The 25,524-nt window shown below is 44.7% G+C and overlaps 1 protein-coding gene across 5 annotated transcripts in view; it reads right to left on the bottom strand.

Annotated features, from left to right (window-relative positions):
• Positions 1–25,524, bottom strand: part of PIEZO2 (piezo type mechanosensitive ion channel component 2) — a 344,750-nt gene that overhangs the window by 265,561 nt on the left and 53,665 nt on the right. For all 5 annotated transcript variants that reach the window (XM_082354794.1, XM_082354793.1, XM_082354795.1 and 2 more), the window contains exon 2: positions 16,492–16,587. In XM_082354794.1, the coding sequence (XP_082210920.1) occupies positions 16,492–16,587 (96 nt within the window). The remainder of the gene's footprint in view (positions 1–16,491; positions 16,588–25,524) is intronic.

The following is a 25,524-nucleotide window of genomic DNA, read 5'->3' on the forward strand; positions in this document are numbered from 1 at the left end:
GGTAGTTAGGGAAGAGCCCTGAATCAGAATTCCAAACTGTGGAATTCTCTTCTGTGGGCTCTGCCACTTCTTACTTGGTGGCTTTTGATGAATTATGCAACTTCTCTTCAATTCAATTTATTCATTGGTAAAATGCAAAAGAAAAGAAATGAAATGAGCTCCATGCAACCCATAAGTATAGTTGAGACAGACAAATTAGATCACATATGATGCTTTTAGAAATTATAGACTTCAGAAACAAATTTATGGTTACCAAAGGGGAAAGGTGGGGGAGAGGATAAATTGGGAGACTGCGATTGACAAACATGCAGTGCTATATATAAAATAGATAACCAACAAGGACCTGCTGTACAGCACAGGGAACTCTATTCAATGTTCTGTAATAATCTATATGGGAAAAGAATCTGAAAAAGAATGGATATATGCATATGTGTAACTGAATCAATGTGTACACCTGAAACTAACACATTGTGAATCACCTGTATAAATATAAGAGAAAAATTAAATTAAAAAAGAAATTATAAAGGGCAATGATTAATTTTTCCAATTTTTTCCATGTTTCCACAGATACGTATCTGATGGGTCCTTACACAAAATAAGGGACCCAAGGGCATTGCCTACAGCATGACTAATTTACAAAATTGGTCCTAACAAAATTCACACTGTCTGTAGGATTCCACAGTGAGGATGAAAAGAAAGGAAGAGGGAAGGGAGAAGGGGAAAGAAAGGGGGCGGGAAGGAAATACACTGGGACACTTAAGAGTCATAAAGAGCAAGGTGCGGTCTGCACACACGCAGCCCAGGGGCAGAGCTGTGCTGGGCAATGATTAGGTGGCAGGAGCACACGCTCTGAAGAATTTAACACCCGGGCACTGACTGGACTTCTTCCCGACAAATGAAACGTTCTATAGGCAGAAAGAGGAAAAAAAGCAATGCCAAGTTCCAGAATATGGTAGAGACATCGTTTTAACAGATTTCTTGAAAACCAGGCTGCTTTGGGGAAGGTTTCTGTGATGCCCCACGTTCTGGCTTTATTTTACAGTATTCTCTCCTTGCAAATATTCAGGCAAACCCTGTGAATTCTCCTAACCCATTCTCCCCTTTCTTCTCATCCCCTGGACCTAAGTAACCCCCTTCTTAAGTTGGATCCATTTAAAATGCACACGAACACACTCCCACACATGCACACGCACGTTTTCTTCCCCTTTCCATCACCACCCTCAGGATCAAAAATTAGTAAAGGGCCTCCCTGGTGGCGCAGTGGTTAAAAATCTGCCTGCCAATGCAGGGGACATGGGTTTGAGCCCTGGTCTGGGAAGATCCCACATGCCGCGGAGCAACTGGGCCAGTGAGCCACAATTACTGAGCCTGCGCATCTGAAGCCTGTGCTCCGCAACAAGAGAGGCCGCGATAGTGAGACGCCCGCGCAGCGCGATGAAGAGGGGCCCCCGCTTGCCACAACTAGAGAAAGCCCTCGCATAGAAACAAAGACCCAACACAGCCATAAATAAATAAATAAATAAACCCAAAGTTAAAAAAAATTATCTTTATTTTTCTAGAAAAAGAAAGTATAAATGAGTCCAAGTAAATGGGGTTAGTGGGAACTGTCTAAAAGGCCTTGAAATGCCACAGTTGGAGCTGTTTTGGAGAAAGCAGCTCCCTCTGGTGGAAACAGAACCTTGTCTCTGGACGGGTCACATTACACAGCCCAGAACTTGGGGTGTCTTCTGAAGGTGGGAGGACGAGGAGGAAGAGGAGTCTGGTGTTGGTATTTGGATGGTCCATGGCAGGTGGGAAAACTGGAAAAAAAATCCTGAACCACTGAATGGCTTGTCTTCAATTAAACTGCTCTCACCACTGCCCCTAACCCTCTGGGGTGACTGGCCAGGGGGACCCTGAACGGTGAGGTGCAGGTACACGTGGACAGCTGGAGATTAGATGATGCCACACTACTCACACGCTCCCCAAATTCAATCACAAGGCTCCAGGAAGGAGGAGAAAGAAAACTGCAGACCAAGCCCAGGAGCTGTGAAAGGCCCACACAGATCGGAGGAGGGGCGTACTGGGCAGCGTGGCCCAGGGAGGGACAGAGATGTGATTTCAGAGCAAAACAGCACATACAACCCATCCTGCGTTCCAGACACTCACTCTCATTGTTTCTAAAGGTCAGTGGGTTTTTTAACTAAATAGTTCGAACTGGAGGAAACCGTGATTTCATCATTGTTTATTTTCCAGTATTATCGCCCCGCATCTGTGGTCTTTTTGTGTTTAGACTAAATTTGTTCATTTTCCTGCTCTGTCAATTGTATGGATCTTCTTAATGTGGGAAAATAGTACAAATTATTGTTGCTTGAATACCACTTATAAAAAATATAAACATTATATAATTTGGAAAACTGAGCAAAACATCCTGTAAGGAACTCATCTACTTGTTTCACCTTCACCTCATTCTCCGACAGTGACATCTGTGCAGGCACTATCTATATTGACACTTTGTGCAAAATGCAGCTACATCAAAACTTATACCTGGAACTGAGCAGAAAGAGTGTCTACGCACCCATTTTAACCATGTCCCCACTGTCCTGGTCAACAGGGCCATATTCCGAGCTCCTGGTAGGCGAGCATCCCCTGTCCATACATCTATTTCACACTGCTCCTTAAAGGCCAAATGTTCTCTCCAGGAAAGACGCTGTCCCACAGGAGGAAGGCAGTGTGGGTCACCGTGTAACCATCTCCCCCAAGAGTTATAACATGTGTGTTCATTCAGGCCAGTCGGAACGGGTGTGTTTGATGGGGCGTCACTGCAGTATCATACTCTTTGGGAGGCAGGAAAGGGATGCGGGAAATAAAACCCACAGCAGTTGCCGTGCATTGTAAACCATCACTAGGAACCTCGAGCTAGTGACTCAGGGACCACAACCAACCTGCTAAGTTGAATCAAATGTATAGTTAAATGAGTCACAGAAAATAACTTCTTTAGTGTATTCTTCTGCTGATAACTTTTGGTTTCAGTTTTATCAGCATGCTGGCTCTAACCCCAAAACAGTTCAGCGAAAAATGTTTTGGCAAAAGAGGGGCATATACTAGAGACAAGTTTAATCGGCTAACTCGAAGTACAGCCTGATCCCATTTCCAATATGTTTTGCTGTTATCATCCCATATTTGTATGAATGAATAGCTGATAGGGTAGATCAACATTTTGCATGAAACTGAAAAGCAGAGTTTAGAAATGCTTGTCTCCTGGAGCCCAAACTGAGCCAAGTAAATGGTGACTTGAAAAGGTGGGGCGTCTACAGCCATACACCCTGAATGCGCCCAATCTCGTCTGAAAAGGTGGTGAATAGCTCCTTCCTGACACACACACACACAAGTATGATTATTATTAGGGCTGCCAGATTTAGCAAATAAAAATGCAGGACATCCAGTTCAATTTGAATCTCAAAAATAAATGAATAATTTAATTTTTAATAAGTATGTTCCATGTAATTGGGGACAAAATTATACAAAAAAATTATTTGTTACTTATCTGAAATTCAAATTTAATTTGGCCACACTTTATTTTTTCCAGTAATCACAATTATTACATATACATATGTATGTATGGACTGTAAATAATTTGATTGTCATTTTGTCAGAGAGATTTTGTCTCTGTGTAGGAGAGAGGTTGAGAGAGAGAGAGAACAAATCTATAGGTTAAACAAGACTTGAGAATAAGAAAAATTCATGAAATTCATGGGGAAAAAGTATCCACTTTCTCCCAAACTATATATACTTCCTGAAGTAAACAGAGAGCTTACTGAGTTTTTTAATAATCCTATTGTAAGTGAAAACTGTCTCATCAATATGTTGGTACTGACGTTATCCAAGAGTTCTGATAACAATCCTTTCATAGCTTTCATAATTAGGATACATTAGAGCCATAATTGGGGATACAAAAATGTAGGAGACAGTTATATATATACACATATGTATAATTATATGTTTTATATATATATATATATAAAATCTGACAAACATCTGGCAAATTAACCTAAACCTCTTCCTCGTTTGTAAGGTGGGAAAATACTATCTCTTAGGATATTGTGAGTATTATAAGAAATAATCGGGGCTTTCCTGGTGGCGCAGTGGTTAAGAATCTGCCTGCCAATGCAGGGGACACGGGTTCGAGCCCTGGTCTGGGAAGATCCCACATGCCGCGGAGCAACTAAGCCCGTGAGCCACAACTACTGAGCCTGCGCATCTGGAGCCTGTGCTCCGCAACGGGAGAGGCCACGACAGTGAGAGGCCCGCGCACTGCGATGAAGAGTGGCCCCCGCTCGCCACAACTGGAGAAAGCCCTCGCTCAGAAACGAAGACCCAACACAGCCAAAAATAAATAAATAATTAATTTTAAAAAAAAGAAAGAAAGTAAAAGGTCTTTGTGAAATGTGAAAATAAATAGCATTATTATTACATTAATGAGTCATTTAAACACTGAAAGCTTAAAAAGTGCAAGCTTCTTCCACAGCCCTCCTCTGCACCATTCCTGTAAGGACACTAACACCCAGCACATCCAGAGGTAGATCTGTGTCCCAGGTTTAAAATTCTAGGCCTTTAAGAAAAAAATGCAGAAAAAACACAGCTAATTGCAAATCAAATATAGAGAACACTTCACCAAAGAAGTTGTGACAACTTTACAGAGGCTCTCCCTCAGCCACACAATTGTCCAAGATGTCTTAATATAACTCACCTTAAAGAAAATTCTAGCCGCAATTTTAGGAAACCCCTTGCAAACAGTATGACCGTTCTCCTCTCCTACTTCAAGCTCTATGTCACTAGAACCCTAAGCCCCAAATTCTAGTGCAAAACGTATACAGTTAACTCTTGTTATTTGCAGTAGTGATGCTCTATGATATTGCCCTGAACACTGAATGGGATGGTACGGGGAAATAGAGTAGGTTCCTGGGAGCCTCTGGTTACAACATTTTCATCAGCCGATCAATACGTAACCTGTTTAAAGACACCTTATTCAATAGATTCATCAACAGTGAACTCATGGCCAACAGCACTGTGACCCCTGCTTGAACACGGTCTCTCTGATAAACGTACTTTCTCCATAAGGCACATCCCAGCCTTCTTTTTTTTCATTTTTTTTAAAATTGAAGCATAATTTATTTACAATGTGTTAGCTTCAGCAGTACAGCAGTGATTCAGTTATATATTGATATAGATAGATAGATAATTCTTTTTCAGATTCTTTTCCATTATAGGTTATTACAAGATATTGAGTAGAGTTCCCTGTGCCCTACAGTAGGTCCTTGTTGCTTATCTGTTTTATATATAGTAGTGTGTATATGTTCATCCCAAACTCCTAATTTATCCCCCACCTTTCCCCTTTGGTAACCATAAGTTTGTTTTCTATGTCTGTGACTCCGTTTCTGTTTTGTAAATAAATTCATTTTTAGATTTCACATATAAGTGATATTATATATTTGTCTCTCTCTGACTTACTTTACTTAGTATGATAATCTCTAGGCCCATCCATGTTGCTGCAAATGGCATTATTTCATCCTTTTTTATGGCCGAATAGTATTCCATCATATACATATACCACATCTTCTTTATCCATTCATCTGTCGATGAATACTTAGGTTGCTTCATGTCTTGGCTATTGTAAGTAGTGCTTCTATGAACACAGGGGTGCATGTATCTTGTCGAATTAGAGTTTTCATCTTTTCCGGTTCTACACCCAGGAGTGGGATTGCAGAATCACATGTTCAGCCTTCTTGCACTTAGAAGCACAGGACAGCACTTAGCACTACTCTTGGGGCCATTTTAAACAGCAACATCACCAACACAAAGAACAGAAACGTGGTACACATGGCACTAGCTAGACTGCAAACAGGACACTTGTTCACAGTCTGAGCTGAACCCAGAAGGAGAGCCTCGCCTTGATCTTCCCCGGTTGCACGTGAGTGGCCAGCAACTCCAATCCCTTGCCGCTCTGCTTGGGTCCGACAATGACCATGAAAGCTGTGTGACCATTATTATTTTGGGGTCACAAATAAATTTAATTCACAAATACAGAATCGGCCAATGATGATGGTCAACTGTATTTAGACTTTAGAATGTAGTCTAAAAAGTTAAACTTATCCTTTAGTATTACCAAATGGAGAGTAAATTTCTGGATTATAGAGCTATGTTGTTTACTTTTGCTTTCTGTTGTATTACCAGTTCTTAACATATTATTTGCAAAGAGTAAATGCCTCATAAATATTTGTCACATGAATGAGTGAATGAATGAATCAATCAATACTTCATCCTGTCCCCCACTCAGTGTAAGTCTATCTTTCTGTGACAGATGATCCCAGGAATTAATGCAGCGGACTCGTTCATCGAGATTCTGTTAGGGTGTTACACACAAAGACCAAAAAACAGCAAAACTCCGGACCACAAATGTTTAAATTCCCCAGGTAACCATTCTCTAATCATCCCTCCTTCCAATGAGCTGCTGCCCCGTTTCCAAACAAATAAGCCTAGCCCAGCCCAGCTTTCAGAAGCTTGGCCTCCTTTCTCCCTTCTGCTTGTACGTGAGCCGATGAAAGGCCTTTGTAAAAGCTCTGGCTGCTGAATATTTGATGAGCAGCATCTGGCTGAATGACAGAGCCCGTCACTGCTATTTAAAGACAGGTGCAGCCCACCAGCCCCCATCACCATTGTCAGCTCATCAGATGAACGAGTGTTTGCCCAACACTTGTTTCCATGAACAAGCAGCCAGCAGTGACCAGCATGCATGATCATGCCTTCCAATAAGCTGGCCATTGAATGAGCCTGGCAGCAAACAGATAATTAATCCTCACCTATCACGCAGTCCGCTAACGAGTAATTGTGGAACAAAGGAACAGCAGAGGCAGGCGGTAAGGCCTCCGTGACCGGAAGACCCTGGTCCTGCGGCTTCGGTGCCCATCACTCCGCCGTCCAGACCCGGCCTTGCTATTAGCCGCTTCCTCTGCTCGCTTTCTGCCTCTCAACTGAGAGGAGCAGTGATGGATCTTTGCAGCCTCTGCATGGCCAGGTCCCTCTGGGGAGGCTGAGGCCGGAACCTTACAGACTAATGGCTGCCGGGTAATCACTCAGCGCACTTCTCAAGAACGCTGAGGAAGTTAGGAGGGGAATTGACAGGATCACGTTGAGTAAATGGGGCTCATCTTCAGGAAAATTGTGTGTTGCTCTAAAATGTGCTTTCTCCTCTTTTTTTTTTTGCAGGGCCACTGCTGGCTCCCCCCACCCATGGGACGCCTTCCCCTGGAAGCACACAATCCTGTACTGGAGTAGGGACCCCTTCTCCTAGAAGCACACAATCCTGTTTTTTTGGTCAGCACAACAGGGGCCAAAATCCAGCCTTCACGGGCCCACCTGGCCAGGGCCCTGTGTCAGCAGGTCTTAGATGACCCGCTCGGGCCAGGGACACAGACTGTGGAGGGAGGGAGGGCAGCAGGGCCGGGGAGAGGGAGAGGCTGGGGTGCAACTCGGTGATGGCAGAGGCTCAGACGACCCCAAAGGAAGCTCCAGAGCTGAGACAGCAGGACTGTCCCAGAACAAGGCAAGGAGACGCCACCATAACCAGTCATCAAAATGGGGGCCACATCTACCACCTGGAGGGACCCTCTCAGCTTGGGACGGTTCTCAGAGATGGACGGGCAGGGCCTTGAGCCCTTGGCCACCATCATGCCAGACAATGGAGAGAATCAACGCCTTGATCCTAAAGAGGCGTGTGTGTGTGTGTGTGTGTGTGTGTGTGTGTGTGTGTGTGTGTTGGGGGCAGGGGTCTGGGCAGAGCTGCTCAGATCCGCTGTGGGGCGGGGGACATCCCCACCCAGGCGGCAGCACCAGCTTGCCAGGCGCCCCTGAATCTTAGAAGAGCAATTTTCCTCTTGCAGAGGCCATTAGATACAAAGGAACCCGATATGATGGAGAAGAGAAGAACAGTCCTTTGCACCCAGTTGCCAATGGACCCTGTAACCCTGGCCATGGGTGGCCAGGCTGCAGGGGGACAAAGAAGAAGAGGCCACTCCAGGACACACACATGCCCGGACTCCAGGCCGTCCTCCTGCAGGTCCGGGGCTCTGGGCGGGCCTCCAGGCCAGCCCACTCTGTGTCACCAGCATCATGGGCGCCAGGCCAGCAGAGGAGGCGGACAGTGGCCGTCCCCAAATATTCCTTAAGTGCACAGAGTATTGGCAACTTGAAAGGCAGGATATATATTTAGGCAAAACTAATTTTAAAAATAAATGAAGAGAGTGAGAATGGAAAGGAGGGAGGGAGGAGAGGGGATGAGGAGAATGGAGGGAGGGGGCGTGCTAAACGGTGAGCTGGGCGCTCACAAGGACCAGTGTCACGGTCACCGGGGGCACCAGCACCCGGCCAGCCACCCACTACAGATGCGCAGTGATGCTCATTCAGTGAACAAAAGAAATCGAACACATACTGTGTATCAATATCATACGACATAACCTATTGAATGAGATCAAGAAAGGTGAATGGTCTTTTAGTCAATACATAATAAATGAATAATTTTTAAACATTCAGAAAAAAAACTTATCCTTGGGATTCTCTTCTCTGCTTAATGCTGAGCAAATATCCTAAAAGGTGGTTTAAAGTAAAATAATTGTCCACTTATATTGTCATAAGGCAGCTGGATTACATGCAAAATCCCTCCACTTATTTTCACTCTGTATTAATTTTATAATAAAACCAGTCAAAGGTGGGAAATGCCTCGGTCGGTAACTGAATTATTTATATTAGAAGCTTTCACTCATTGGATCAAATTTTTAAAATGTTCATTTCAGGAATTATTCATGAACCTCTGTGTGTTTCACAGCTTCTCTGTCTGTAAAATATAAACAATACGAATTCCTATCTCACAGGAGTGTTAGAAGGACTCAGGGAGTTACTGTCTGGAAAGCTTGGGGGAGCTGCCCGGCAAAGAGCAAGCATGTGTTATCTACTTATTTTTCTTCTAATGAATAATTCGCACTGTTTGAAAGCTAAATGTAAGTTGTCATCTCAAAGGGTTCTTTTGTATGCATCTGTGCAAATACACGTGGGTCTGTTTAAGAGAAATAGTTCCCCACGAAGTAAAGCCTAGACTCTAACAAGTGAATCCATCAGAAATTAGTCTCGTCCAGACTTTGAAGTAAGTCAACTTCAAAACTGCAATAAATTGACTTCAAATACACACAGAAGCAAATCAAGTCAGCTGAACCCTTTCAAAGGGAAAATAAATTCTTAAAGTAAGAGAAGAGTGATGATCTCCTTCTCTGGGCTCTTTAACCATTGTCTAGCACAGAGCACAGGGCGGCGTGTCCATGAACTTGACCCCACTGGCAGACCTCTTAAGGTTCTGATCAAGACCAGCACCAGGACTCAACACAGGAGGAAAGCAGGACTCTGAGAACCGAAGGAACCTGCCCACAATCGTGCTGTTAATTCACATCCTGGGGCCAGAGAGACGGTGCCATTTACCGTACAGCGTCCAACTACCCAGGACAGCGTTGACCAGGCACAAGTAAATGTTTATCAAGTGAGTAAACAAAAGAAAAGTGATTTGAAGCGTGAATCAGCAAACTGACATCCCGTCCAGGTGACCCCCTTCCCTGTCATGACAGACAGCATCTAAATAACAGGTGAGGCCACACTGCAGATTTGGTTTATCACAGCCAGATAAAGCACAAAGTTTAGGACTTGTGAAAACCTCTCCTTAGTCATATAATAATACGACCCAATGCTTCCTGAGCTGAGAGTTATATGTGTTGCCTCAAAGTTCTTCTGTGTCACTGAATAGTCTTTGCCAAATCCAAAACAACCACCGCCCCCTCAAAGGGACAGATAAAGTAACCTAAAAGACCTATCACTAATTTATTCAAAAATTCAAGAAACAAGCATCTAATCATTTTGGTAGCATTCTGTTTGGTCGTGAGCTGATATTGGTAACAGAACATCTACCCCAAATAATTTGCTCAATTAAATATTTTCTTGCCTTTTGCTTTATGATGACATAATAAACCATAGTAATAATAAGCCTAATGGTATAAAGACTAACAGTGTTTTCAACAAAAACCAGATGCAAGCAGTTTAAAATATCTGCTACTATTTCCTCTCTGACGTCTAAACACGTCTTTACAAGTTACAGACCTCTTTGCCTCTTCATGTCGGCAAATGGAATATCATTTTTCTTTTCTCAGGGAGTCTTTAGTGATTCTGGTAAAGCGTACCCTGGGTCAGAACCTCAGGGCAAGGCCCTCTGGTGATTATTTTACACACACATACACACACACACACTCTACTCCATGATGATTACAATTTCCTCTTAAACTAGGACCCCCTGTTCCGAGATGGAGAGAAAATATTTTTCCCTATCATCTTGGAATAACTTTGGCAACAGTTTACAAAAGTGAATTTGACCTGCTAAAATTTCACTTGCTCACAACTGTCCTCAAAGCACAATGAAGTCTCTCCATTACCACCCCTGTCTAGTTCCGCCCCCTCCCAAATGTTGAAAGAGATCCCAATAACGAGAAAAACTACCTTCTTAATAACTTCTGAGTGTAAACACAAGCAAATGCAGAAAAGGAACTGCTACCTTGCTCAAAATAACAGAGCAAAGTTAATTAGAAAAAAAAGATATTTCAGAGACCCACTCCTTTCCTAACGGGGAGGAGAAAATCTTTTTCATGAAACCCCATATTGAAAAATATTTGGAGGGCAAATCCTGAACGTTTCGCCCTTTTGTTTTCCTTTGGCAACCTGACCGCCTCAGCCGAGGGCTGGACCCACATCTGTGTTTCACCTGCTGCGGGAGGACCTGGCCTTCATAACTGAACAGGGAGACTTAAATTAAGAAAGACCCACCCAGCACCCAAAGCCCTTCCCTTTCCTCCACCACTGGGAGTTCTCTTCTCACCTACTAATGTCGTCCGATTTCAGAGAAGGATCCCAGTGAGTATGGGTCCTTGGTCTAGAAGACAGCTTTGCTGTTAGAAATAATTACCCTCCTTAGACAACACTCATCTCTGCTCCTTTGGCGTGTGTGAGTGTGTGTGACATAAACATTTCACACGTGAACTGATTAGATGATGATGCTTCTACGATATCTTTGCTGTAGGTCAACGGCTAATATTGCCCAGCAAGTGTTGTAGTCTTGACGTTTGGAGAATTCCTTTTCAAGCAGCCCCCAATAAGTAAATGACACTCCCCCAACAAGAATGGAGAAGATCCTCTCACCCACCCCAGCCTGCAGGAGGGCACATGAACAAAGACAAGCTGCAGGCAGGACCAAGCAAGCGATTTCCAGCAAATCCCAGATTTCACACTGTAGCCAGATGTGTGTCTCTCACCCCAGACCCCGGACACTTTATTGATAAAGTTAGAGCTGTCGTTTATCCAAAGTGCATGCAAGGATGTAAAACTTTCTGTTGAAACCAACTGAAAAATACTTGGGGCTCTGAGCATTTACAAAATCAAAATCTAATAAAGTATGGTCAGGTGCAGGGAATGCAGCAGTCCATCCCAGCTTTATGAGGAAGGCACTCTCTGACCCGTGGAAGGGATGGTGAGGTGGGGTAAGACCAGGAGATCAGGAGTCTAGACCGGCCCAAATGTGACTAAGTCTCACTAATCTCCTTGGTAGGAGGAGGGAGCACCCATACCGGCCCCTCACTGTGCAGTGTTCCTAGCTAGTTGGTTAAGTGGATTTATAACCCAGTGTGTTTTTTTTTTTCTTTCCAGAATGGAGTGGGTCCTGCTTTTTCAATGCATGATTTTTCTAACCTCTAATTAAATGCGTTAGCACACAGGGAGTGCTTACAACAGTTCCTGGCACATAGGAAATGTGACATGCTATTAGCACCCTCAGTTCACGGATCTCTGCAGATACTATCTCTGAGCCTCTGGTCTGGGCCAGGTAGGCGCAGCCTGACTCTTGTAGTCAAGATTCCCTGGTAGATCGAGCTAATCAACACCTCCTTCAGGATGCTGCCTTCTCGCTTCCGCATCTCATTTTGCCTGACATCCTAGATCTCGTCTATCCACACAAACCCATCATGGAAAGATGTTCCATGTGTTTGTCATTCGTGTGTATCAACCGTGGTGCTCTCATGCCAATAAATCTTAAACCTCCTTGTCAATCATGAGGAGTCACCTTCAGACACTTTGTTTTATACTAAATACTCTGGGTTTTGTCTTTTTCTTTTCTAAAATTGACATGACTGATTTCATCACCAGTTTTTCCCTCATCAAACTTGACTCCAAATACTATGAGATCAGACCCTCCTTAAAAGGACAATGGTTTGCCACCATTGAGCCTATTTAAGGCAAACTCTAAAGGCAACTGCAGAGGACTAATTTGAGGTCAGTTCAGAGAAATGACAGTGTCACTGGAATACATCTATGGCTTCCAAAGACAACCTCTTTGAAAGAGCTACCATTCAATGAAATATATAAGAGCCAGCATGTTTGGGAGGCCATGCCAGCGAAGAACCATGTTTTCTTCTCATTTTTATCCTCCACAAACCCAAACATAGCGTTCCGTGAAAGGCAGTCTTTCAATGAACATTTGTTGAAAGAAATAAACAATCACACTTAATAAGATGTATTTTCTATATAACATACACGTATGTCATCAATCTGCACTGATGCAAATGAAAATGTCTCCTTTAAACACACCCATATTATCTCTTCAGACCCTTGTGCCCAGGGCCTGGTAATCTATCAGCCAACAAGTATTTATTAAGCGAGTGGGTTTCCCTCCACCCTTGCAAATCCTGAGAATGGTGTTCCATCCTGGGCATGAGTCAGACAACACAGTAGTTAAAAGCGTGGCCACCCACACAGCGCCTGTGTCCTGGGGCTTGTTCTTACCCCGCCCGAACTCAGGCTTTGTCTGTAACATGAGGATTTCTGATAATAGTTTTTAATAATAATAGCAGCTGCCTCAAAAGGTCATTGTAGGAATTAAATTAATTGATGCCTGTAAATAATAATACATACTTAGTAGGCAGTGCCACTGGCTCTCTAGTAATTGGTTACTTAATATAAATATTATTTAACAAGAAAGGCTGGAAATCACACAATTCTTAGTTGATATCTAAAGAGCACAAGGAAATATCTTGAGGTTAGGACTAGCTATGAGATTAAGATTTCTAAATCTCTGACGTTCAAAGTAATAATGTTGTACCTCAAAATAACAGTCATATTGTCATGAGCCAGTATGTAATGAGTATATACAGTATATGGACTTCTTCCACATCTCGTACATTTTACCACTTACATTCCATCCAAAGAAAATACCAACCCTCCCACCATACTGGCCGATGGGGGTACCCATTACACATAAGGTATAGGGAACCTAACATGCGTTTGGTTAAAGAACTTAATATCTCATCAACCTGGAATATTTGGACCACCCGAAGTTAATTATATATTAGTTCCTATTTAATGGAGTGAAGTCTCAATTTAAATGCAAAGCACACTGCTAACTGAACAGCAAGCAAAGATTTACTGCCCTTCCTACAGTATCATAGGCTTAAATAAAATGCCTAACGTTGTAAGGAAAAGCATAGAACATTTTGATTTCTTCAATTACTCATATCCCCTGATCCCCAGTAAATCTAAAATAGCAAACTCCCATAGCCTATCCCCCTGCCCCGAGCTTCTGTCCCCAGAGGACAGACAGGTATAGGTGATGAACTGTTCTGTGACGTTTGCTCTCGTGGAGGTTGAGGGAAGCAGAGGACTAGGGTTGCGTTCCTAAATGCTCCTAGAGCTCTAGACTCTAGAAATGAATGCGTTCATTCATTCATTCCATAAATATTTACTGACTGCCTGCTACACAACAGACGCTGTCTCGTGTCCTGGAAATGCAGCAGTTAACAAAACAGCAAAATCCTAGCCATCTTCAAGGGGGTGTGTTAGAAGGGACTCAGTGAATAAATGTTATCAAAGTGGGGCCTCGGCTCAGCCTCAGGTGAGACCCTGGAAGGCCGAGGGGCCAAGGAGAGCATCCCAGGAGCCGAGAGAGCTGCCTGGGGGGAGAGACTCCCAGCCCAGGGAGAGGGGCTTCGCTGAGACCCCCTGGGCACTGTGGGATGCACTACACCAACATCTGACTCTTGCTGAGAAATCCAAGGAGAAAGAAGAGAGGGAGGAATTGCACACTGACTGATGGCAGATTCAAGGTGCCTCTCCTCCGGGCCCCAAGTGTGCATGCCTGCGAGTGTGTGTGCATGTGTGTGCGTGTGCACGAGTGTGCATGTGTGTGTGCGTGTGTGGCAGAGGCCCTACACCGCCAGGCAGAGCGGATGCCGTTGGGTTCTCCCAGATGACACTGGACTTTCCTACCTGTTTGTGAGAAATGAGTATCAACAGGAACTTGAAAGGTCGAGTGTGTGTGACCCCAAGGCCCCCTGCAAAGCCACACAGCCATCACCCTTCCGGGGCCATCACCGTCTGCGCGGACGCCACACAGGCTTCATCCTGGCCCACATGGCCCAAGCCCTGGACCCCACCAGAAACGCCTGGCCTGGGTGCCTCGAATCACAGATGTGGAAACGCCGGATGGAGAGTCCTACATGCTCACAAAAGTCATATGGGGGCCTCCCTCCCTCGAGTCCCTGTGCATTTTCAGACACAGCAAATAAATGAGGTTATGAGGTCTCAGCCACACCCCTCAGGAAGGACGGAAGGACAGGACACACAATCCCAGCCCTGCCCCCAGGTACCGACTGGAAAGATGCCTGCGGGCTCCCTTTGAGCTGTTCGTCTCTCAGCGCCTGGGAGGGAGACATGGCAGACACCTGTGCACCGTGATGCTGTCTGTGCTCTGACCTTGTGACACTTCGGTGATTCAGGATATTACTCCACACACACAGGAGCTGCTCTTTGCCTCTGATTTCACGTTTCACCTATGAGTTTCCTGACCGTGTGACTCCCTGAGCTCCAGGCACAGACGATGGGCCACTGACACACACAAGGACTAAGCCGCACATCCCAGGCCACCATCACCCCTACAGAGACCACTGGGCAGAGCAGGGCTGGGTAGTTTGGGAAGAAGGCAAAGCCAGGCGTCATCACATAAGTATGAAGGGGAATCCCACTGACCTGGTTTCCAGGTAAAACAAGGGGACACCCTGATAGAAAAGCAATGGATCATTTAATGGAGTACAAACAGGTACTCATTTTTAAAGCACTTAATGCTAAATATGTATGAAACCTTCTTTCTTTAAAACATGAGCTCCCAGCCATGAAATAGGAGTCACCTGTATGTTATCAACTTGGTTCTGAGGCCAGAAGCTACTATGTTTAAACATCTTTGTTTATGTTGGACTCTAGGAATGAGGCTGGAATGGGTGGGGTCCCATAAACAGCATATTTTTGGTTTGATGAGGATTTGTATAGACTCACATTTCTCTAGTCCTTCTTAATTTTGTGTATTAAGGATTTAAGTGACTTAGAAGAGCTATTATTTAGATTCTTCCTAAGGCAGGAAAATCAACATAGCATCTGCAGTCCTAACCATTGGGATGAATGATCAAAAGACCCACAATCAATGTAATAGTCAGGGGGAGAATCGGAGAGATAAAGTCATGATTTTATGCTCTGTTTATACCAAGTCTTTACTGCTTTTCCTGAAGAGTCAGCACCGTGGGCTGGCAACCCGAAGCCATGGCCATCCCCAGGTCAAACCCAACTTTGCATCCCTTCCTGTAAACATACGGCCATCACACTCACTAAGGCACTGGGCACAGTCCTTATTTCTTGTAATGGCATTGTTTTGAAAAACACTGAATTAAATTAACTCAGTGCGGTTTAACTTCTATCTTTGTGGAAGAACTTCAAATGTGTAAATGTACCAACCAGACCAGGCTTCCTCATCAGGGCCTCGGGAAACAGAGGCACTATTTCTTTCTGTGCCTTCAGGTGCTTGGAGAGCAACGGGGAAGGGATCTAAAGGTTTGCAGGAACACGCCTGAGAAACGAGAACTCGAATCTCTCTCTTTCTGCACTTGATTGAGGCACATGTGACAGCTCTCAGCTGACACGTGAAGCAGCCACAACCGCACCCGGCTTCCTCCCCAGGTCTCCTGCTCCGGGGCTCAGAGACCTCTTCTCTGCCTGCCACCTCCTTCTCCCCAGCAGAGAGAATACACAGATCTGTGCCACTGTTATCACCCCGTCTGCCTCATTTTAATGACAGCACACTGAGTTGCTCTTAATCAGCCAAACCCTTCCAGACTGTCTGCAAACCTACAAATACAGGCCTGCCAGGGAACCTGTATGGGGAAGACAGCTGTGTGAGTGACAAAAACATGTCACCACCAAGTGCCACACAGCTCTACTGCTGAGACGTGTGACCCCGCTCCCCACTGGACCGGCATCTCTCCCATCAGATGACGACAGCCCCGGGGAGCCCCCAGACACACTCAGCTGTGATACAGAGTAGCAAAGGTCTCTTACCTTGCATGGTGGCTTTGGTTGGTTCTGAGAACAGGGGGATGAGCAGGAGGTAGATGAGGTAGACGAAGGAGAGCCCATTGTACCGGAACGCACAGGCTGCGGGGGGAGAAGAGGGGAGAGGCGTTAGTGACGGACAGCCTCAGGCATCACGGCACCAGGCGGCATCTCTGGAGCAGATCTTCAAACAGGAAGGAAAAACGGAGCATCCATTCTGTGCCCATCATTACTCGGAGCGTGATGAGAAACGGGAATGAAAACGCACGGTCCCCGCTCTTAGAACCCAACCAAGAGGGCAGCATCGGCGTACCTGATTGAAGGCAGGCCCGAAATACGTCACAAAGTTAAGCTGGGCAAATTAAAATTGCTACGGAAACACAGGCAACGGGGCTGTGAGGGTTTGAGGCGTTCGCCTAAGGCTGTGGATGGAAGAAGAGGTGAGACTGAAGGGGAAGAAAAGAAAAGAAAAGATTTGCCAAATGCTCTGTGGCCGGGCCTGACCCCAGTTATCTGATTAGTCCCCTTCTGATAAGGAAGGCTCCCAGGCCCAGAGACTCACCCACTCCCTGGGAGCTCCCAGCGAGGAGGTGACGGAGACAAAACTAAACTCAGGCCCCAAGTCTACGCTTCTTGCTCTGCATAGCTCGTCTTAAAGGGAGCACGGCAGGTCAGAGATGTGCTCCTTCCCTCCCCAAGCTCCCCTTCCTCATCTATGAAATGGGTCTAATAACCGTCTCTGACTCAGAGGCTTACGATGAGGAGTGAAGGTTTAAACGCTTGGCCAGGGTCTTAGACCCGGGAAGCCCTCGAAAACACGAGCAACTGTGGTGAGGATCCTTGTTACCAGACAGGGAGAGGGTGGCGTGCAGCACCCACGTAGAAAGAAAATGAGCGCCTTATAGCGATTAAAAGTAAACTTACTGGATGAATAAAGAAAGGCTGAGGGGGGAGAAGGAGTAAGTATGCGTGTGTGGATGAGATCGGTTTAACGGATTCACAGGATGGAGAAGTGTTGGAACAAAAGTTAGTCGGAGAGAAAGTGGAGAGAATGTGGAGCTGAAAGAACTAGTCCCTGACCATCTGGATCAGGAGGAAACATTTCAGAAAGAGTAATCTGAAGACTGCACGTGGGCTGGACGGGTGGGAAGGGAAACTTCAGTGTTGCAGCAACAAGGTGTAAATGGTGCAGAAACAACGGAACTTAAGAAGCAGCACGTGGAATAAAAAGGCATTTGGTACAATAAATATGGAGAGATGGGAAGAGAAATTACACAAAAGTGACGCCAAGGCTCACGACCACGGTGATAAGGATTCCTGCCGTGGAGGAAAATAAGACATTTAAGGAGAAAGTGGTAAGTTAACCTTTAGACACATTCACGGAATCCAACCGTGGGACTCAGCCCTGATGGAAACAGTCAAGGGACAGAGTGGGCAGGATCGCTGCTCAGTGACCCGAGAGGGACGCGGAGATGGGCCCTGAGCAGAGGGGTGAGTGGGCAGGACAAGAGAGGATGGACTCTCCAAAGCCCACAGCAACAAGGGGAGGCAGCTGCCTACATGGGGGGGACAGGGGGGTGAGATGGGGAAGGGAAAACGGGCAGGTACGGAAGAAAAAGGCAGCAGAAAATTGAGGACAGATGGGAGAAAAACCGGGGAAGTCCATTTTCACAAGAAAAGTTTTCACGGAAGAAGTTTACTACAACAGAGAGAGGGGTTGGTCATTTGATCATCTGTAAGAGTGTCCAGGACAGCCTCCAGAAAGGGATGCAGACCCAGCAGGGGGATGGGAGTTGAGAGACGGAAGCACAAGGGGAACATCACCAGGAGCAGGGAACAAGAGGGCTATACAGGGGCTCACAAGGCCACAGAGGGCTGAGCTGGGGAGACACAGCACAGGCAAGGCCTGGGTGCTCCTGCCCGCAGAGTCAGAGCGTCTGGGACCTGGGGACAGACCAGAGTGGGATGCACATGGCATTAGGAGATGGGGTCCCGGCTGCTGGTGGCTTCCTTTGGACAATGACAGGCAAGCAGGGTACAGTGAGGGATGCTGTGGGGGGAGGAAGGAATCAACAGAAGTGCTTTTTCATCCCGCAGGGGTCGTGCACATGATGGTAGCTTTGTTTACCACCGTGGACACTCCCAACCTCCTTTATGAAAGACCCGAAGCAGGAAGAAACTTCCACACTATCACTGGACAGGAAAATGTATAAATGAGGCAAAATAAAAGAGCAAGAACCCATGTTTGGATTGTCTTTCTAGCTATTTTTTTCTGTCTCTTATTTCTCATCCAGAGTTGACGTTCCCTAACAACCCAAAAAACATTTGGTTATTCATCCAGTCACTAAGTATTTTTTGAGCACATACTATGTCCTTGGGACTGACCAGCATCCCTTCACATTCAGGAGGGGAGATGTATGGTGAACAATAAGCACAATAGAAGATTGCAAGCCATGCTGGAAGATGATCACCCTGTAAACAAGAACTCGGGGGTGGGGAGCAGCAAGGGGGACAGGGCCCTGGGGTGGAGGAGGCGGCCACTGCATCCCCTAGGAGCACTGAAGGCAGGGCTCACCCAGGAGGTGAGATCCAAGCCCTGAGGTGAGGCAGTGAGGGGGTGACCAGCCACCCCATGAGCAGCGGGCCACATGGCAGCGAAGCCCCCAGCCTGTCTGACTACCCCTGGCCCGCGGTGGCCCAGGCAGTCCTGGATGGGGCCGGGTCACATGGGCCTTGGGAGGGATCAGAGGACTCAGTGTCCACTCTGTGACATCGACTAAGTGATGGATCTCACCTTCCATCAAGGTTGCAGCCTGGCTCCTGCCTGGGCCTGCAGCTCCCTGTCCCACCGACACGCATCCTGCCTTCCAAGCGGCTGCCCGGCTGAACAGCCCTGCACTGTGCTGCTTCTGGCCTCAAGGCCTCGAAGGCGCTGGACCACCTTCCTGCATCCAGCCTGTTCCTGCTCTGCTCCAGTGTTTCCTCACCCAAACCAGGTGCCTTCCTTCTGCGGGGGTGCCTCTCCCAGAGCTCTTCTCATCCAGGGTCACGGGCATTTGCCCATGTGTCTGTGACCATCTCTCTTACCTCCAGGGACCGGGGGACAGGAGGTTCTCAGGCTCACAAGAAGAATAGACAGGAATAAGTGAGTGAAATGGAATGAAAGCCACGAGGGTGCCTGAAAAGGAAACCAGGGTATCAAGGCTACAGCCTTCCCAATAGCATCAAAACACCACCACTGGCACTGCCCCAAATAAACATTTAATCAAGTGGAATGTCGCTTTGATTTTAGCCTTGGGGTTTTTAATGTTAATGCACATCGTGCAGCAAAATTACCTAATTCTGTGTATTTCTGGGTAAAGAGAAAACTAGAGCTTACTTGTATGACGGTATCACTTTAAAGAGGGTGCCCAGGGCATGTGTCTGCTGTGAGCTCATGTCAGTATCAGCGCACAGGAGCATGGCCCTGTGTCAAGCCCTATCTGTGCATTAACTCACACTCTCACCACCCTCCTTTCACAGACCCTGTTTTTACTCTCTCTCTCTACACATGACAAAGCAGCAGGAGTAGGAAGCACAGCAAGTGGCTGGGCTGAGATTGGAGCCTGGGAGCTCGTCCTGAGCCTGCGTCTCCGTCCGGAAGCCTGGCGGCCTCGGCTCCACGTCCTCACCTGCCTGACTCATCACCGGGTAACTGTCAGGGGCTCAGGGGGCCAGAACCTTCCCTCCACAGGATGCCTGCCGCTGTTTCAGTTTTATAACTTCATTCTGTAAGGTTTCATATAATGCACAGTGGAAATGTGTAAACTTAGGAAATTCCCAATGACTAACTTTGCAGGGCGTAGAAGGGAGACCACTCTTGGGTTCTCAGGGCAGAACCTTTAGTTACCATTATTTATAACAAAGTCCCAAATGCTTAAAGAGAAGCAAGGACGACCCAGGGTGGTAGGGAGCCTCTAAATGGTCCCCGTGTGTGATCCCCTGGCTCCTGAGTGTGGGCTGGACCCAGGGGCTCCCTGCCAGTGACCAGAGTCAGTGAAAGTAGCAGGATAGCTCTTGGTGGCTTCTACCCTGGGTGCCCCTTGGTCCCTGAGTGGAGCCAGCCGCCAGGCTACAAGTTGTCCCGAGGAGAGGCCCGGAGGGAAGGGGCCGCAGTCTCCAGCCAGCAGCCAGCCCGCACCAGCCAACGGCCACACATGTGAGCCTGGAAGCAAGTCCCCCAGCGACTGCAGCCTGACCGGCCTTGACTACATCCTGACCGGCCTTGACTGCAGCCCGTGAGAGCCTGAGCCGGAGGCACCGGCTGAACCTCCCCGGATTCCCGACTCCCAGAAACTCCGCAGCAGGGTTTGTTGCTTTAAGCTGCTAAATGTTTGGGTAATTTGTATGCAGCAACAGATGACTAATACCCAACCTTTCACACACACACAAAAAAATCAAGCCACTTCTAAAAATCCACCTTCGTTTATTTTTGTCTAAAATTATCCAGTTTGATTGATGACAGTGGCCTAAATTGCTGAATTTTCTGCTTTATTTTATGTGTGAAGTTGCTACCCAGGAGTCACCCGAGCTTACGGGGACTCTGAATGCCATATCTAAGTGCATTACCCACCTAGAGCAAAATATGCCTTTGAACTTGTCAATAAGGCACATTTGCGCTAGAAAAGCCTCAGAAGGCAAAGAGCAATGCTCCTTTATCCAGCGTAATGTTGTCTTGGTCTAGGACCTGGAGTCCCAGAGCACAGTCCTGCTCCTATAAAAAGCTATCAGATGCTGGTACCCATGCCTCTCGTGGGCCGTCCATGCTCCTGGACCTCTGTCCCCTGCCTCAAGGATTTTATTGTTGACAGTGCAATTTTTTACAGTGCAGATCAAGGTGTTCTAAGGAAAAATGTTCTTCACTTTAGCCAAGAATGCACTATCTTTTCCACTATTTCTACCTGGTTTTAATCATCCAAAATTATATGGAAATTTCCCTCGAAGGATGACAACAGGAATTTCCCTAAAAAAGACCTTGCCAGGACTAGAGAGCTCACAATTAGAAACTGCGAGACAAGTCATCACGTGAAGAGCGTTATAAACAAGAGCGCTGCCATTTGAATTGTAAACAACTGGACTGATCTCATTAACACATTTCATTTTCTAGAGGTGAAAACTGATAGGCGGTTTAGGAAAAACTCTGCAAGTTGGAGAAACGATTGATGTGACTTTGACAGCTTAGAGTTTAATCAATATAGAAAGGGGAAAATCTCTTGCAAATAGGAAATTTTTAAGATGGCCGCGTAACATCTATAAAAATACTTGTGTTGCAGTACACGTGTACTAGTTTCCCATGTATTACACGATGACGGAGAGGTTTATGCACGCTTTAACTTCCATAATAGTTGAAGGTAATAATCTTAATTATGTTATTAAAGGTAAGTGCCCTCAGAGCTGAATATTTTAGCAAAAACGTGTCCTCTCTTCCTCCTCACCGTTCAGCAAAGCCAAAGAGCCCCTCACCACGAATGGCCTGCGAAACAACAAAGCTTACATGTTTAGAACGTCCATTTCAACTAAGTACATTCTAAACACTCTTGGGCTTCCCTGGTGGCGCAGTGGTTGAGAATCTGCCTGCCAATGCAGGGAACACGGGTTCGAGCCCTGGTCTGGGAAGATCCCACGTGCCGCGGAGCGACTGGGCCCGTGAGCCACAATTGCTGAGCCTGCGCGTCTGGAGCCTGTGCTCCGCAACAAGAGAGGCCGCGATAGTGAGAGGCCCGCACACGGTGATGAAGAGTGGCCCCCACTTGCCGCAACTAGAGAAAGCCCTTGCACAGAAACAAAGACCCTACACAGCCATAAATAAATAACTAGATAGATAGATAAATAAATAAATATTTAAAAAAAAATAAAAAAAAATTAAATAAATAAATAAACACTCTTTATGACCTCAGAATGCTTTATTTAACAGTTGCCAGAACGGTAGATACACATTATTCAGAATAAGCAACTTCAGTACCAAGAGACAAAATAGTCAGTTCAGTGATTCTAGAATTATTTTGTGTTTACACTTTTAATATTTTTCCTTCTGTGCTCTGAAGCAATCAATGGCTTTTAGAAGGATGGTGATTTTTATAAAAACAGTAATGACAAGAGAAGCAGCTGCAAAGTACTTACAATGCAGCAGAAAAAAAAAACAAAACAAAAAACCAACAATTGCAGATTTTTCCTAAGGAAGCAAAACCATCAAAGAAATGAGAGACAGGAAAGGCTGCTAAGTCACCTCATTCATTGTCTGTGTAAATTCTTTCCCCCAGGACATACGCTTGTGTTTTACATCCGGTGAAACTTATAAATGTTTCACGTGGTGATGCTTTAGGCAGCCAACAGGCAAGACAAGATTACTCCCTTCTTTCTTCCTGTATCTCTGACCTCCACATCCAGCGGAGGTCCTGTCCCAAGTGCTTCCTTCAGAAAGTTGCAAAAATTAGTTCTTCAAGAAAGAGGACACCAGGTGGTCCCTCCCACTACAGTTCAGAAAGGCAGACATCTGCCCACACACTCTTACCATGAAGTGCCTGCCCTATGCTCCCCACGCCACCATGAGTGTGTTCACACATGTGGGACACAGAGGAGAACAGAAATAGTCACCAAATAAGAAAACACATGTAGAAACGGTCCCTATATTTTAACACTACTTTTTTATCCAGAGATGTATGAAAGCTGACTTTGTTCCAGGGAGTCTGTCAGTCAACACTGAATCCATCAGTCACGTGTTTCTGACACTTCAAAAAACAGAAATCCCTCATCACATAAAAGAAACAGTAATTATGTGGTGAAGGTGTTAGCTAAGCTGCCGAGGTAATCATTTTGCAATATACAGATGTATCAAATCAATACATAAACTTACACAATGTTACATGTCAATTGTATCTCAATGAAGCTGGGAAAAATATATATTGGGTGTTAATTTCATTATAGAAGTTAGTTAAAAGAATGTAATTTTAGAGTAAAGCCTCCAGGAAAACAGGACTTTTACAGGGAATAGAACATAGAATCAAACTGTTTTAGCAGAAAATCACAACCATTACTCAGTTTACTAAAAATTTTAAGGAATCTAAGGAAAAATAAGGTGAAAGCATCTTATTTGTAAAGGAAAAAAGCCTTTGGTCTGCATTTTCTACTTCTTTTCCAAACAACCTGGGGTACAATCTGTAAAATATGAGTTGAACCAGATGGTCACTAAAATCTTAGTGTGATTTTTTTTTAGTCACATGAGTTTAAAACTTTGTTGCCTTTTTAATTATTTTAAAAGAGTAGGATTCTCTTTTCTATTTTAATTAATTTAATATATACCTGATGGAATATTATTAACAGTATTAAAAGTTTGAGTTTTGTAAACTCATCCTGATTGATTGTACACTTTGCAGAAAATAAATTTTAAAGAAAGAATACAGTGCTCTTTCCTCCTTGAAAAATATCTTTTAATATGTCATTCACAATTTTACAAATTATTCATAGAAAGTGGTCATATTTAAAATGCAAATCCCATGCTCAAGCTTGACCTGGCGACCTGATCCAGAGAGTAATAGCACAGACTGTCTCTCGTGATTGCAATGAGGAAATAAAGCTTTTATGCTAATACATCATTCCTTAAGCTTTCTGAACATTTATATTAGAAATCAGATCTATTTCACTCTGAGTATGAAGAGCCCTGCATTTAAATCCACAGCTCCTATGCTTCCTCAAAATAAAACTTGCTCTCTTACTACACTACTGTGATGAATAAGAAATTAGGCTGGGCAAGTGAATGCAGAGAAAGGTCAAGCATTAAAACTGTTTCTTCGCCTACCCATCATAGTAGCTCTTTTTTAATCTCTTGAAGAGGAGAGTTAGTGTTTGTGGACGGAGACACCAAGAGTCACTTAGGTCTGTGTCTCTGTATTTACTGATTTCTGCAGATAACACTCATCATCCTTTATATACACATTTATTCTCATGTGAGAAAGGTACCTTTTAACTTAGTAGTCTCAACTCACTTTTATGTAATTCAACAATTTATAACTGGACCACTATACCTCTCTACTATTCTATTACTAGCAGAATGTAGATTCATCTTTTAATTTTTTAGTTATTAATTGCAATTAAGATTTAATCTATCAAGATTATACCTATTTAGTCTATAAACATTAAATTATTAATCTTTAAGAATTTAAAACTTATTCTCCTCAGTAAAATTTTTAAAGGGAGCTGATGATCCCTCATGTTTAATTTTATACTAACTTTTGAATTCCAGTTTTTAATTCTTAATTAACTTTATTCATTCTATCTCATTTTTAATCAACACTACTTTTCTGTAACTTTCCCAAAAGTTAACTTATCTTCCTAATATATACAAATTCTATTGGACTACCAATTCACTATAGTTGGATTTTTACATGATTGGTCCTCTGAAAAACCTAAGAGAAGTGCTTAGAACCCTAATAAGACAGCAAAGCTCCTTACTGGATTTCTGGTTACTTAGATTTTTCATGCCAAGTCTGATTCACAAGTTTACCATCTATAAGATGCAGCAAGATTTCAAATTTGGAAAGTTACTCCTCCATTTATGTTGCTCTCAGTATGTCTAAACTATTAGGATGAACCATTGAATTTGATGGCTTCATATAAGAAAAACCGTCAAATATTAGGGAGTTCATACCATTCAATCTGAAATAAATTGGGACTGGCTTACTGGACTGCATTACGAGTAGAGACTAAATGTCATTTTCATTTCAGAAATAAGAGAAATCTTCTGCAATGTCATTCTATCCCCTGATGTTCAAGGGCCTCCCACATGCTGGTCCCTGAGCAATCTGAGACAGCTATAGAAAAGGAGACACCAGGGCTGGAGAATATATGTGTATGTACATGTGTATGTAGGCTTCATGTAGGCGGCATGGCTTTTAATAACAGGATTTACTGGCTGCCACAGTTTCCTTCTTTCAAGAACTCAGTAAAATGAGATTTTTTTTGCAGCCTTTCACTGTAGGCTTCAGAATATTCTATATTATTCTT

The sequence above is a fragment of the Balaenoptera borealis genome (genome assembly GCF_965194805.1).
Source record: "Balaenoptera borealis genome assembly, chromosome: 14".
NCBI lineage: Eukaryota > Metazoa > Chordata > Mammalia > Artiodactyla > Balaenopteridae > Balaenoptera > Balaenoptera borealis.